At 36.3% G+C, this 15,162-nt stretch overlaps 1 protein-coding gene across 1 annotated transcript; it reads right to left on the bottom strand.

Moving 5' to 3' along the window:
• Positions 1 to 4,628: 4,628 nt before the first annotated feature.
• Positions 4,629 to 13,071, bottom strand: ubl3b (ubiquitin-like 3b). Its single transcript, XM_008420816.2, has 6 exons — positions 12,910 to 13,071; positions 12,283 to 12,387; positions 8,867 to 8,975; positions 7,497 to 7,583; positions 6,086 to 6,163; positions 4,629 to 5,898 (listed from the first exon to the last, which is right to left on the bottom strand). Exons 2-6 carry the CDS (start codon positions 12,307 to 12,309, stop codon positions 5,846 to 5,848), a joined length of 354 nt encoding a protein of 117 aa, XP_008419038.1. The 5' UTR covers positions 12,310 to 12,387; positions 12,910 to 13,071; the 3' UTR covers positions 4,629 to 5,845.
• Positions 13,072 to 15,162: the final 2,091 nt, after the last annotated feature.

Genomic DNA, 15,162 nt, shown 5'->3' with positions numbered 1-15,162 from the left:
CACTCTGAAGTGAAAAGAAGTGGTGTGAGCACAGTTCCCTGTGGTGCTCCTGAGCTGCTAACCACCTGGTTGGACACACAGTCCTTCAGTTTCACAAACTGGTCTGTTTGTCAGGTAGATATTGATCAAGGTGATTATTTAGGCCTCTACCTGTGTCTTCTGAGGTTTTTGACAAAAGATCCTGTTGAATTTTATAAAATTTACTGGAGAAATAAAATCTCCACTTAATTCTTATCCTTTTTTTTTGTTTTAAAACCAAGACTGCATGCTAACTAACTGACTCATTCAAGGTTTTAAACTCTTCAATTGTATGGACATCGATGCTGCATTGGAAACAAATATTTAGCATTAACCATTAGATTAAATAAATATGATAAATAATATCTGGACTTAATAAAGTGATGCTAATGCTGCTCCCCATCATAACCATATCAGCGGTTATTCTGTAGTTTTTGCCGTCATCTAAGACTGTTGAGAATTTATCAGTCATATCAACTTCAAAACTCTCAGGCTGTGGGTTTACTGGTTGTACTGGTGTAGACTGGGAACCAGTACTATGGTTTTCATACTCTTCCCTCCAGGAACAAACTCCCAGTTTCTATTAAGAGGCTTCTGGCTTTTTAGTAAAAGACTTAAAACTTTCTGTTTTTCATAAGGCTAACATTTGCAAACTTTTCCTCATTATGTCTATTAGGATTACTAATATTATTTGCTGCTGGTAGCTGTCATGATAATGAAGAAATGTTTTGTTGAAACTGAGACATTTGAACACTCTAATGTTGCTACACCTTGAGACACTTTTGGAAAGCCCAGATGATGATGATGATGTCATGACTTTAATGTCAAACACACCAACTACTCCCTTGTGACATCAGTTGAAATAAAAAAAGAAGAGCAGTGAGAGTTTCCAGAAGTCTGTTTCATCTTTACGCACAGTTTCCAGATGCCTGAAGGGGCAAATGTTGATCTGTTCAAACAATTACTGTGAGTCAAAACATAAACAAAATCTTACTAAGGATTTTTCAAATACTTTGTAGAGGAAATATCTTCCTTCCTGCCCACAGCATCATCATCTGAAACAACTATTTGATGAAACGTAATATGAATTGAACATTTAATTTAGGGATTAATCGATAGTTGACAGAATTTTCATAGAATTTAGTTATTGATTAATCATTAAGTGGAGTATACAGATGTTAAAAAATCGATATGATGAAAGAACAACACAGCCAGAGCTGCAATAAAACCAGAACTGTAAAAAAAATATACATTTTGCATTGAAGATGAAAAACATTTCAAATATATTTTACTCAAAACTCCTTAAGTTACATTTTTAGCTTCGCCCTGTTCAAATTCTGTAAAGAAAATCTAGTAAGCACATTTTCTGTCATATTATTAATAAAAGCAACTAAGGATCATTTCATATGTTGATATTAAAAGTATTTTCTTCAAGATGTAGATGCATTCTTTGCTAGAAATGATTTAAATTCTAACGGAATGCTGCCATATTGTATTTTAGGCAATAAACACTATTTCCTTATTTAAAAAAGAGAATTTAAAGTGGTTATATAAAAGACATCTGCAGAATGTGGCAATGGGTTTATCTGATTAATCAATTGATTGTCCAAATAATCGTTAGTTGCAGCTCTAAGTGAATTAACTTTCTGATTAATAGCATTCTTCTGAAGTGAAATCAGTTGATTTGTTTTTCTGTCAGGTCCTTTTCAGCTCTGTTAAACATGGGGCGACTGTTGCTGTGTGGGTAGAGTCGTTGTCTTGCGACTGGAAGGTTGTAGGTTCAATTCCAGCTTCCTCCTGCCACATGCCAATGTTCCCTTGGGCAAGGCACCCAACCCCAAATTGCCTACTGAGCTGTGTATCAGTGTATAAATGTGTGAGCATTAGTGAGTGCAAATGGGTGAATGTGACTCTAGTGTAAAGTGCCTTGAGTGGTCAGAAATGATTGGATAAAGCACTATATGAGTTCAGTCCATTTACCATGAAAAGTATGTTTTGAATAATATTTGTAGTCCTATTGGCCAAGTTGAGAATCTATTTCTGCAGATTTTCAGAGTCCAAACTTTTTGGACCGATGGCCAAAATCCCCAAGTTGAAAGTATTCAGGGGCCAAATTCCATCCATCCATCTGGAGGGAACCCATCCATCTGGAGCGAGACATTTAGAAAACCCAGAAATATCAGTGCTAATCATTTCTCTTTTACCTGGACAACAATGAATAAAATGTAATATTTTATGTTTGCCTTTTCATGTACAGTCACTTAACTTTTTGGGCTTATTTTAAATCTAAGCCTATGGACTGGTTTTAGTTTATTCCAAGCAACAAAAGTGAAAATTCAAATTTACTTTATTAAAGGGAAATTAAATGTTGTAACTCATTAATTTAGATTTTTCAAAGAGTTATTGAAGATAAGTTTCTTCCACAAACTTTGCTTTATTTAGCCAAATAAAATGGATGGACATAGCAACGTTGGTAAAAACTGGTCAGACTTATTATGAGATAGAAATAAAACAATAAAAGAAAATGTATGTGTTGTACTTCATATTTTATGCTTAAGAAGATATGAACTCTTGATTGAAATTACAAAAAGTGTAGCAGGGTCAAACTTCAACCATTCAGTCAAGGGCCACACAAAATCAATCCAAAGGCCACAAATGGCCCCTGGCCCATATTTTAGTCACCCCTGGTCTTTAAATAAAAATAAATAATAATAAATAAAAATCAGGAAATCTCTTCATTTCGTCCAGACTCTGGCTGCGTACGCGCTTAGAATCATGTCTGCCACTGAAAGTAATTCATCCTGCAGAGGTAGCAGGAACTGTGGGGGATTTCGGTAGCCGACAGCTCAACAAATCGCCTCCCTGGACTCTCGTTAGGACACAGCTGATCTCTGTGGTCAACTCCTGCTCGGACTCCGTCACTCTCTGCAGAAACACCCAGAAAAACAGCTCCAGATAAGTGGAAACTGTGGTAAACGTCTCCTCGCTACATTGTGAAAGAGCCGTTTGTTGAGAGATTTGAGGATTGTTGAGAATCTCTGCCAGAGTTAAGTAGCAGCAGACCAGAAAACAGCTGCTGAAGTTCAGCTCGGTGGAAACTTTAACTCCTCAGCATGCAGTGATGACAGCTTTCCATGCGACACTCAAATTCTTAAATGAATGTTTTTATGCCTCTAAACGTTAAAACACCAAATACCACGCTTTAATAAACATGCTATTATTTCCAGTTCCGAACTACTTAAAAGATTTTTTAAACACCTTATTTAGGATCCTGCATTAGGCTAATAGAGGGACACTGCCACCTACAGGCCAAACAGGTCAATACGCCACCTATCTGAGGAGGATATTCACTGAATAAAATCAGTTTAAACAGAAACTGATGAAGAGTTTTGGATTAAGTTTGCAGCATTAGTTTTTGTATTCATGGACAAAGAGGAGTGATAGTTTCTTTGCTACAGTTCAAATTTTATCCCTCCTGATAAAAACAAACAATAAAACACATTTAAATAAAAATTCATGAATGCTTAAATTTGTTTTGTTTTTAAAATGTTCTCGTCTTCCCTACAACTTTCTGTAAAGTCACTAGACTTTACAGCAGATTTGTTAAACCACATTGTGTTGGTTTAACATGTAAAATCCCAATAAAATGAGCTGAAGTTTGGAGTTGTAATCATGGCTTTAACTATTATTGTAGTAATCAATCGATTTATCATTCTGATAATTGATTAATCAGATAAAAAAGTGCCACATACAAGTTTTTCATTCAACCATTTAAGTCTTTTTTATGCAAGAAATACATAAAAAATAATTCCATTCCTTTTTTAAATAAGGAAACATTTTATGGTCTAAAATTTAATGTAATAACATTCATTTAGTAAATCTGAAACAAGTGAAGCTAAAACTCTGTAACTTCAGTTTTGGCTGAAACTTGTGTGTTTATATATTACATGCAAAATGCAAATATGTTTTGTAGTTTTGAATCAATTGTTGCTGTGAATGTTTTTTTTCAGCAAATTACTTTTTGTTGAGTCAGTTCACAATTAATCGATTACTAAATTGGAAGATAATTTCAATAATTCATCACAATCAAATTTATCATTTCATCCATAGATTTAATGTAACAAAATGTAAAAAAAAAAAAAACATTTTTTAGAAGGAACAAGTCAGAAAATGGGTGATACAATTTTGAATAGAAGAATTTTATAAATTGTTGAACCAATTTAATATCTTTAGAAATGATCTAAGATCCCAACCAGAGTCTTTTTGCAGCATGATTTTCTGCTGGGTTTCCTTTGGTGTATTATAAGCCTGGTGGGCCACCAGACTGAGCATTGTTAATTATCTTAGTTGTTTAAATTATTGTCTTTTTTAAGACTCAATAGTTGGTGTGTTAATATTCCAGTCTTCCAAAAATGCATAACTATCAAGTAATATTTTCAAATTTCCTGTCAACTTTAAACATTTTTTTTACTCAAAAACATGAATATACAAAGGCTGGATGAATGACTACCAAGCGCCCTCAGCTTGGCAAGTTTTCTGGTATAAAACTGTTTCTGTGTTGAAAATTAAAAACCCAAAAACTGGAAAAAAATGAATCTGAACCCAAAGAATCTGCCTTATGTAAAGATTTATTAATTTATAATACAAGCTTTTATGTTGACCACATTGCATTTTAGTTTTTTTTTTACATTTATTCATACTGAGCTAAAACTTCATAGCAGTGACACTGATCGACAAAAACACAAACCAAAGGACACTCAATGGAAGGAATCGAAAGGTTTCCGCAGCCTGTCACAGTGCACCACTTCAAAATAAAAATCTCACTAGTCCTCACACAGTATGCAACGTGCATCACACACCCTCAGACAGACTCGCACACAAACTCAACAAATACCTATACACAAGATAAAAATTGATATATTTAAATTTCCTTATTAATGATATTAATGAATTCCACAATAAAAGGCAAACATGAAATATAGACGGCATCCAAAATGAAAGGGAGATGAAAACCCGCCCTGCTTTCCTGTTCTTCCCAACACCCGTCACAGGGGGGAAAACGAAATATTCCGCCTCGTTGTGAGCCTACATTGGTTGGAAGGAGGATTAAACTAACACCATCTCTCCCTCCCGTCTTGTTTTTCTACTCGCCTGCCGTTATTACAACAAAATACCAAACGAATCTGTGGATCCAAAACAGTTTTTCTTCGCCGAAGCTTCTCCGTCAGAAACGAACAAACGCAGGCGGTTCAGTTAGTTCTGCAGAAAATGTCTGGCAAATTTTCTACTACGCGAGAGAAAAAAAAAAACTATGTTGAAGGAGGAGATTAACCAATAAACACTTCATAATTAGACAGGTTAAGTGCAGCAGGACCCGGGGAATTGTCCGTGTAAATAGTAGAGGCGGGTTAGAGCCCACAAAATCCTTTATAAGTCCGTTAAAAAGCTGTGAGCTTCCGGGTCTTCAACACTAAAAATGCCAGCTTTTTAAAAACACCTCATGTGTGGCAGAGGGCGTGTATCGGTGAAATCTTAAAATTAAAAGGAAATGGCTACAGGAAGTAATGCAGACAGTAAAAAAATTGTGTTGGAGGGGTATATTGGCACGAAAAAAAACAACAACAGGGAAAAAAAATGCCTCAGATCGGACAAGAGTTCAACCAAAGCGTCCACGAAACGGGACTTCCTGCGATTTCTTCCAGATCTGCAGGCGAAGAGGCGAGCAGCAGGAGAAAAAAGTGAGGGAGTTTGTGCATGTTTAGGTGCGCGCTATGTTTAGTTTGCTCGATGTTGGGGTAGAGGAGGAGGGAAGGGGGTTTCTGATGCTTTACAAGAGGAGGCAGCAGTTGCTTTCTGTGGTTTTTTCTCTGTTCCTCTGACCTACAAAGACAAGACAGAAGAGACGTGCAGATTTAAAACCTCGAGTCGATGAGAAACTCCAGCCGTAAACAGGATGAGCAATGAATCTGTGCCTTGGTTTGTTCCAAACATGCAAATATTTACTAAATATTCCAGTCAACAAATTAAAACTGGGAAGGAAAACTCTTGGTTTTATGACAACACTAACCATGAGAGTTGGGCTCGGGAAGAGTCTCCCTGGCAACCAAGTGCATGACGGTCGTTCGTCCCGGTGGCAGTTTCAGAGCTTCAAACAGGAAACAAACATCAGTAAACTGTTTTATTAATTATGCTTCTCTATGCAAAACATGTCCATTACATTTTTTGCACAAAAATTATTCTTAGATAATGAGATTTTAGCCTAATCTTTGAAAAGCAGAAGTAGAGCCTCCTGCACAACCAACAACAATGTAGCAAGTGGTTTCTGGATGGTAAGTGAACAACAAAACATTTGTCGTTTCTAGCAGCCATTGTTCAGAGCATACAGTGGAAAAACCAGCTGACCAAATGTGCTGGAGCTCGGCTTGGGTTGCTAGGTAGCAGGGCTGGGCATGGCAGGGGTTGCCATAGGGATAATTTTGAGGTGGAAAGAAAGGGATTCATAAGTAGGCCTGTCGTGATTACAAATTTTGCTGAATGATAAATTGTCCGAAGTTTGTTCTGTCAAAGATCAGTAAACTTTAATTTTGTAAAGAACCCTTAACACTAGAGATGGAAGATGTTTTAAATATCCAAAAACAATAAATCAGAAATAAAATCCACTTAAAACAGAAACCATAAATAAAATGAAATGCAAGGTTTCTGTAAACAAAATTGTCTTCCAGAAAATATTAACCATCTGAATCAAAGGTTTTTAATCCGATTCTAATATAAATAAACTTATCACTTTTTCATTTTCTAATTGTTGAAAATAGAAATAACAAATGATAGCCTTATTGTCTAAACTTCTCCCAACCATGTTTTAAATGTAGTTTTATCATCAGTAAAACTCATTTCTGGGCCAATAATCTGCGCAGTGATGCAGTTTATATTTACATTCAGTATTGGAAACATTTCTGTTTCATTTCATCACGTTATGTTACAGATTGGTAAATCATACGAGTGTTTAGTCCACTGAAGCCAACAATCAACCCGTTCATTTGACTTCTAGCCAGAGAGCGCAGGTGGAGATCAGGCGGAGAGTAGCAGGGTCGAAAGGTCAACTGCTTAATGAGTTTAAAGAAAACAGATGATCACATTCATTCGCTCCTTAGACCGCTTTGGCGAGGCTTAGCCGTCCGTTAATGTCTTAAACCACAACCTGCTTAGATAAAGGAAGACCACTAGTGCAGCTGCAGGTCTCTTCATTTAACTCAAATTTAAAGTAAAATCCGCTGCCAAAAATGTTCCTAAAATTTTGGTGCAAACCATTTTTATTTTCTCCATTAGATAAACATAATTTGTTTGCTTAGTTTGATAATTTTCGATCATATTTCCTTCTGTTCTGTACCTCTTAAGCACTTTGGCTGTATGAAAACTGCTCTACTGATACAGTTTTATTGATTGCCGGTGTGAGTGGGTTGCATCACAGAAGGTCTCACCTCCCAGCGTTACGTTGCCATGAAGGAAGCGCCCCTGGAAAATGAGGCGCAGTATACTGGGACTGCTCACCTGCTCTTCCTCCCATCCTGTCATAGAAAAAGGAAAAAAGTTTATTGTAAAATGTTTTTCTTCTACACCGTGCGCATAATTATTAGAGTAATTATTTTGACCAAGAAATTGAATGTAGGGTTGTGCGAATATGGAATGAAAAATAAAATCTCCAACTTTTTGGGACCATATCTAATTTTAATCTATTTTTTTCTGGTAACAAGCTGCTGCTTTACAACTATACATTTTTGAAAAGCAGAAAGTGAGCCTCGTGCACAACCAACACAAATGCAGTAAGTGATTTCTGGATGGTAAATCAGCAACAAAACACTTGTCTTTCCCAGCTGCTATTGTACAGTGCATAGATCCATAAAACAAGCTGACCAAATGCTCCTTGAGTTTTGTTTGGGTTGCTAGGTAACAACCTGGGCTTGGCTGGGGTTGCTAGGTAACGACGCAGTGTCCATGGAATGTGACTTACGATTCCAGATTTTTAAAAATTGTTTTTAGAAGCAGTTTAGACCCAAATGTAAGAACAAAATGTTCAAATAGAGAATTTTGTGTAACAGATTGCCTTGTAAACATTAATGTTTAACAATGTTTCACAATGTTTGTTGACATTTAGGATTAACTGGAAAATTTAAAAAAAAACTTTTTTCCCTTGGGGCCAAAACTGGGAAATTTAAACAACTCAATATTTCTTGAATTAAAAATGCAAATGTGATTTTTCTTTGATTTTAGTTTAATTTGCTCAATAATAAGCTACATTTTATTACATGTACATCTTTAAAGAGTGGAAACATAAAAAAGGCTTTAGACTGTTTCCCTATTAAAAGATAGACAATTAAAAATATTTGGGGTTATCTGTAGATTTTTATTTTGTTGGCCAAATTTTTATTCCTCTTGACTTGTGAACAATCAAAATTTCAAGGGCCAAAAATGGCCCCTGGGTCACACTTTGGCCACACGTGGTGGAAATGTAAAAGAGTACTAGATAGAAATGTTTTAGATAAATATATTAGATTTATTATTTGGTGAAGTGCAACATAATTTACAATATCCCACACTTTAGATTAAACGTACTTCAAGACACAGTCGCTGACCACCTGCATCTTATTGGATAAAATTGATCTACTTCTAACAGTTGATGTAGACTATTTTTACTTTGTTTCAAGAATATGTACGCATTTTATCTTATTCTTCAACAATATAAAAACATATACAGGGTTCAGTAAACTGACATTTTGTAAGGCAATGTTAGGACGATAACCGAGGGTTTACATAAAAGAAATGTTCAAATTATAGAATCCATACAACGTACCTGCAGGCCAGTGGTCAAACACATGCTTGGCGATGTCTGTGGCCGAGTCGTTTGGAGAGAAAGTGAAGTCTTGTGTTTTGCCGCTGACCAGGATAAGGCGGAGATGCACCTAAGAAAACAAATGAAAACATCTCAATGCGTCCAAAACCAGAATTCGTACCATCCGAGTCAAACGGCGTTCACACAGATACAATCTTCCCAATTATCAGCGTTGAAACTCCTGCACTTCCTCTAACCTCTTCTGGCATGAGGTGACCTTCCGAAGGCTTGGAGGAGACGGGCATTCCAGGCTAATTAGATTTATCCGCAGCAGATCTCCTCTCTTTGACTGGCTGACTTTGTTTGGAGGGGGCTTACGGTGAAGTGAGCCCTTAGTGCCAGAGACAACAACAGATGAGGGTGGGGTTAGGAGGGAGAACACGGCCCCTTTGGTGTCAGGGTGCTGCCGCTCCGCTCCGGACCGTCAGGCTAATGCGATAACCCCAGGTGTCCCAGACAGCGCCGGGTTATTAATTTAACATGGAGTCAAAGGTTGATAGTGGGTTTGGTTGAGAAGGGTTTGTAACAGTGAGGCTGAATCGATTCATCAAATTTTTGGCATTTGAAGATTTAATTTTTGGGTTTCCATAGTTCAGAGTAATATCAGCATGCCAGTGTCAGTGGCCATCTTGTTTAACAAGCGAGTTTTACAGTTTGTATTTAAAATGGACTTTGAATTATGGTCAACTCTATGACAGAATATAGGGGTTAGATAGGGCTGGACAATAAATCAATAATATATATCGGGAAAGGCATGTGATCAATATCAATAGATAATACCTTTGATAGAATATTCAATGTTCTATATAGAGAATTTTCACTGAAATTCAACCCAGAACTCACTCACTCTTTGGTTACCTAGCAACTCACTCACTCTTTGGTTACCTAGCAACTCACTCACTCTTTGGTTACCTAACTACTCACTCACTCTTTGGTTACCTAGCAACTCACTCACTCTTTGGTTACCTAGCAACTCACTCACTCTTTGGTTACCTAGCAACAACTTGTAGAGTAACTGCCACAGTAGCAGTTTCAGGCTTCGCCACTGTGCGAAACCAGAAATGCTTATATCGTGATACGTTTTTCAGCCATACCATCCAGCTACAATTATTTCTTTTATCGTGAGAATAAAGTCATAATATTACAATAAAATTTTACAGTAAAGTCGAAATAATACTAGAATAATGTCATAATGAGAATAAAGTAGCAATTTTATGAGACCTCCATCACAAAAAATATCAAAATGAGGAATGTTGAGCATGTTGTGAAGTTATAATTTGGTATCTGTTTTACAGATAAGGAAATACTTAATCTTTTAACACATCAGCAACAAATTATTGTCAGTATAGCAAAACTCTGAAACAACTGAGGTAAGTAATGAGAGTATTTCGAAGAATGAACCACATGATTTGGATAACTAAGCTTTTCCCCCCTCATTAAATTTTTTTTTCTTTTGATTTAAATTTTTTTTTTTCTGGTAAAGTTGCATCTTTATGAGTCCGCATTATAATGGATTGATAGAGGAATCTATTATAAAGCGCTTCTTATTGAGAGCGACCCAGCTGAAAGCCTTTCCTGACATTTGCCACCGATTACCAGACGGTCCATGAACTTTCTTCTTTTGATAAATCACAGCAAGCAGAACAAAGCGACTTAGCTGAATGAGTGTGACGTCAGGGGGAGGAAGGGGTCGACCCCCGCTTCCTGATCTGTGTACAAACACAACCCACCGCCCCAACACCGTCTCCCCCTGCCCCGCTTCTGAGGGTCCCTGTGAACCGGATAACCTCGCCGTTTGGTTGCACGTGTGTGTCATCATCATCATCATCATCATCATCATCATCATCATCATCAACAGGCTTTGTTCACTTTTATCCCCAGCAAAATAAAAACAAAGTCGAACCTGCCTGGTTGCCCATGGCAACAGCATACATCACAAATTCCTGAAATGTTTTTCTAATCCGAATAAATGTTTTACAACCGAAACAAGCTTCTAATTGACTGTTCCATGGATTTGAGAGTGCTTAAGGAGACAAAGGTTTGTGTTTGGTTGTTTTTGTGAAAATATGATCAGTTATAACTTCCTAATGGACAGCAATAGAATATGTTAGTTTTTCAGACGAAACATGAGAACATAATATAATCAAGATCTTTGATAAACTGTAAAAAAATTAATTGATGCATTGATGAAAAAGAGATTTATATCTTTTTTCATTAAATAAATCAAAATTAAGAACTGCCAGCATTATTAAACAATAAAAACATTTGTCCCTATATGTTAATGCACTTTTTGAGTAGGCCTGCTGCAATAAACAATAAATTAATTAATTGCATAATAAATTAAAATGACCTCAATAATTTTCATTTGCATGGTTTATTATTTTTCTCTTTTCTGTTTTTGGTCATCTCCTTCTTTTAAAGGAGAATTTTGTTAATTTATTTTATTTGTTGTTTTATTTATTTTATATATTTAAATGTCTTCAAATTCCAGTGTTAAATGTTCATTAAAACTGGAGGTTTATTGATATTTGAGAATGTGTGCTTGTATTATTATTATTCCATCACATTATAATACATGGAAATGGTCTCAAAACAACAATATTATCGTTTATCAAAATTAATTCTGGGACAAGTTATCATCCAGTAAAATGTATTATTACGAGGCCAGTTTTTGAGTAAAAATCAAATGGGACATATATATTTACAATATATTTTGTAAATATCATCATATATGATATTATTGTAAATATCACCGGTGATATTGTAAATATCACCGGCAATATATTGTATTGGTCTTTTGTAGAAATGGTTTTGTAAAACCATTTCTACAAAAAAACCTGCAGAATGTTCAAATTTATGTGTTAGCCTTTGAAAAAACAAAAACAATACATCAGATTTAGCCAAAGTCAAATCAGCAGGTAGGAATTAAAATAAAAACCGGAAATCTTCTGGTTTAGTCATTTGAAAAGATACAATATAAATACATTTCTATTCCAAATTCCAGTGTTTCTTGGCTAAATAACATGACTTAACTTTGGTTTCCCAAATACATGTGACAAATATTTTGGTTGAAATTGGGGGCAGCACACAAAGAGGATACAATCAATTGGTATCTAAACCTTGAAAGGAAAGTAGGCCAGCGTTTAACCGAGATTAGACAGATGGTGTTCACGGGAACAGCCGTCACGATCCCAGATAAGTGTTTGTGGAAGTTGGCTAATCCACAACCCCCTTTCCACGTCCCACCGAAACCCCCAAACACTTAAATTATCCCAACTTCTGCTTGAAGCGACATGGCAATCACACACAATCATGGCTGCTTAAAGCATCATTTTGCTCACTGTTGTTATTGTTCAGTTGGCAAGAGCTTCACTCACCAAATCATTATCCATCTGGGTGGTCATGGCTCAGACAGGAGGAAGGCCGTGGAGCAGAGAGGACAGGACGGGTGCGCTTCAGCTGCTGGAGACGGGGCCAGAGCCCTGGCACAAACAACACCGACACTGTGAGGCTGGATCCCACAGCCTGGCACCAAAACTGCACCGCACTCACACTGCGACCCGCTGAGCTGGCATGCTGCTAACACTACAGACAACTTCACTGCACTGTCAGTCAAATGTAATCTATTAATCAAACAGCTGATGCAGCAAAGCGAAATAAAGTTATAAAGAAACACATTCGCGCAGCTAAGCTGCTTCTGACAGATTCCAGCAGTTAACATGCAATAAAACTAGCTCGTAAGCTAAAATTTCGTTTTTAGCAACAGTAAACCACCATAGCTACTTAATTACTTAAACGGAATTAATATTTATAGATTTCTAGGTGCAAGAAAGAGAATTTTGTCAGAGCATACCAATAAGCATTGTGTCCTGTCCTGACAAATCTCGACTTCAGGTCTATGCTAACGGTAGCTTTAGCTTCTCTGTTAGCTTAGCTGTTACTGATGCTATCGCTGGCTAACCAAAACCTGAGAAATGACGATGTTTCTGGGCCTTTGGCCTCACCTGCATCTGACGAATCGGATAAAATCTTTCATTCAGTTAAAATGAAGGATCGACATGAAGTAGTTTTACGACGTATGTTTTCGAAGGACTGCAGATGGATATCGTTAGGTTGGTTCGGGTTTCTTGGATGCTAATGGACGGGAAGACACCGGATGTTAGCTAAGGCTTCTGGGGATTGAAGTCTACAATAACAAAGCTTCTTTCTGACCCTTAAACTGCATTTTACGGGAAGAGGATTAAGCACACTGTTAAAAAAAATAATTCTGACTTTAATCTCAGAAATTAGACATTCAGATATTTGATGTCAGTGGATCTCTAAGATTCTGATTAAAGTTAGCATTACTTTTTGAAAAAAGTCATATTTCTGAGAAAAAGTTTTAATTCTGAGATTAAAATCAGAATTCTGATCTTTTCGTCTATTCAAAATTTAGACAACCAATGTTTGACCAAAGGTGAGCAGAGTACCCAGAAATTGTACTCACGTAAGAGTAGCACTACTTCAACATATTTTTACTCAAGTAAATCTAAAATATAACTATCCTAGAAATTACTCAAGTAAGAGACAAGTAAGCATTTGGAAAAAGGTGATTCAAATATTGAACTGATCAAACATCAATGATTTAATATTTAAAAATTACATAATCAGACATACCAGAATATAAAGTTATGTGAAAAGTTTGGTATTTTAAATTCAAATTTAAAAACACTTTATTAATCCAAAAAGGAAATTAAATGTTGTTGTAACTCATTAATTTAGATTCTTCAAAGAGTTATTGAAGATCAAGATGCCTGTTGGCAGGAAAGATCTTCTGCAGCAGTCTGTACTGCACTGAATCTAGAGACCAAAATAAAAATAATTATTATAAATATCAAAATCAGGCAAAAGAAAAGTTTCCGAATCAGTTTCTTTCAACATAAAACTTATGAAACTTTAACAAAAAATGCAGGTGTGTGTCTGGTGAATTTTTGGGTAAACAAGCTTGATAGTTGGGTAGAATATCCAGAAATTTTATTCAAGTCAGACCACAATATACACCTAAAAGTACATATTTTACAAAAAGTTATGCAATGTAAAGTAGAATAAATATAACTAGTTACCAACCAACATCTTCGAGTAAAGATTTCTGGATTGGGATCCCAGATATCTGGATCCCAAAATCCTAATTTACAGAATCTTTAATCCATAATGATACTGGATCCAATAGAGAAATCTCACTGACAATAAAATTAAAACTCAAACTGATGGTTGGTTTCCTTTACATCACCACAAGTGCTTTCAGGTTAGTGTGCCAGGAACAGGCAGAGTGGGTCTGCACCTGGCAGTCAGACACCTGGAGCCGCTGGACCGTCCCAAACAGGAAACCTCTCAGCAGCTCTGTCTCAAGCATGACTCAGCTAACGAGGAGCGGCGCAGTTTTAAAAACAAACATTAAAGACGGAGATTAAGTGCAGTTTCGGTGGGGCGTGTTACTATTCATCTCACTGGACGGAAAGAGTCACTGGTATGCAAGATGGTTCAGGATTACAACACAAAAAACTACTCAGAGGTTAAACCACAAACATGTACTGTTAGATTAACATGCAGATAAACTACAGTTGTCACTTCCTAGTATACAATAGTGGAATATTTTTCAGTCTTATAAAGGCTCAGATAACAAAATACTAAAGATAGATGATAATTGAACTATGAACTATGACAACTTACTTATCTTTTCATGGATTTATCCATTAATCAGAAGTGGCTCAGAGATTAAAGGAAGTGCAGTTAAAGGTTTAGCTGGTGCTTAATATCAAGAGTGGATGTGCCATTCTGCTGGGGTGTGTGCTGGATTAAAATTAATAAGCCATTATCCCTTTTTCAAATACAGCATGTGGATTTTATTGATTTGCTGCATAAAGAAAAGCATTAAGAAGCAATGTGCAGCATAGCATTTAGAGTACAATCTAATTTGCAAAACCTATGGCATTTCAGTTACATAACAGGCAATTTAAAACAGCAATAAATTACAAAATAAAGGCATTAAACAAATAAAGCCAAACAATTCATGGAAAAATAATGTTATACCGTCACCAATCTGTTATTCCAGCTTCATTTTTTTATTTAAAAAGTGGCATATTGGAGAATATTTCCAGCAGTGACTTTTTGAGAACAGACATGTGCATGCGTTACTGTTAAAAGTACCCACATTACCTGGAGAATACTAACATGCATAGATAAATAGACCATGCACATCTACACAGGAAGTCCCCTGC

The sequence above is a fragment of the Poecilia reticulata genome, linkage group LG10 (assembly GCF_000633615.1).
Source record: "Poecilia reticulata strain Guanapo linkage group LG10, Guppy_female_1.0+MT, whole genome shotgun sequence".
NCBI lineage: Eukaryota > Metazoa > Chordata > Actinopteri > Cyprinodontiformes > Poeciliidae > Poecilia > Poecilia reticulata.
Note: the sequence above shows the minus strand (reverse complement) of the source record. Positions and strands in the feature narration are given on the sequence as shown.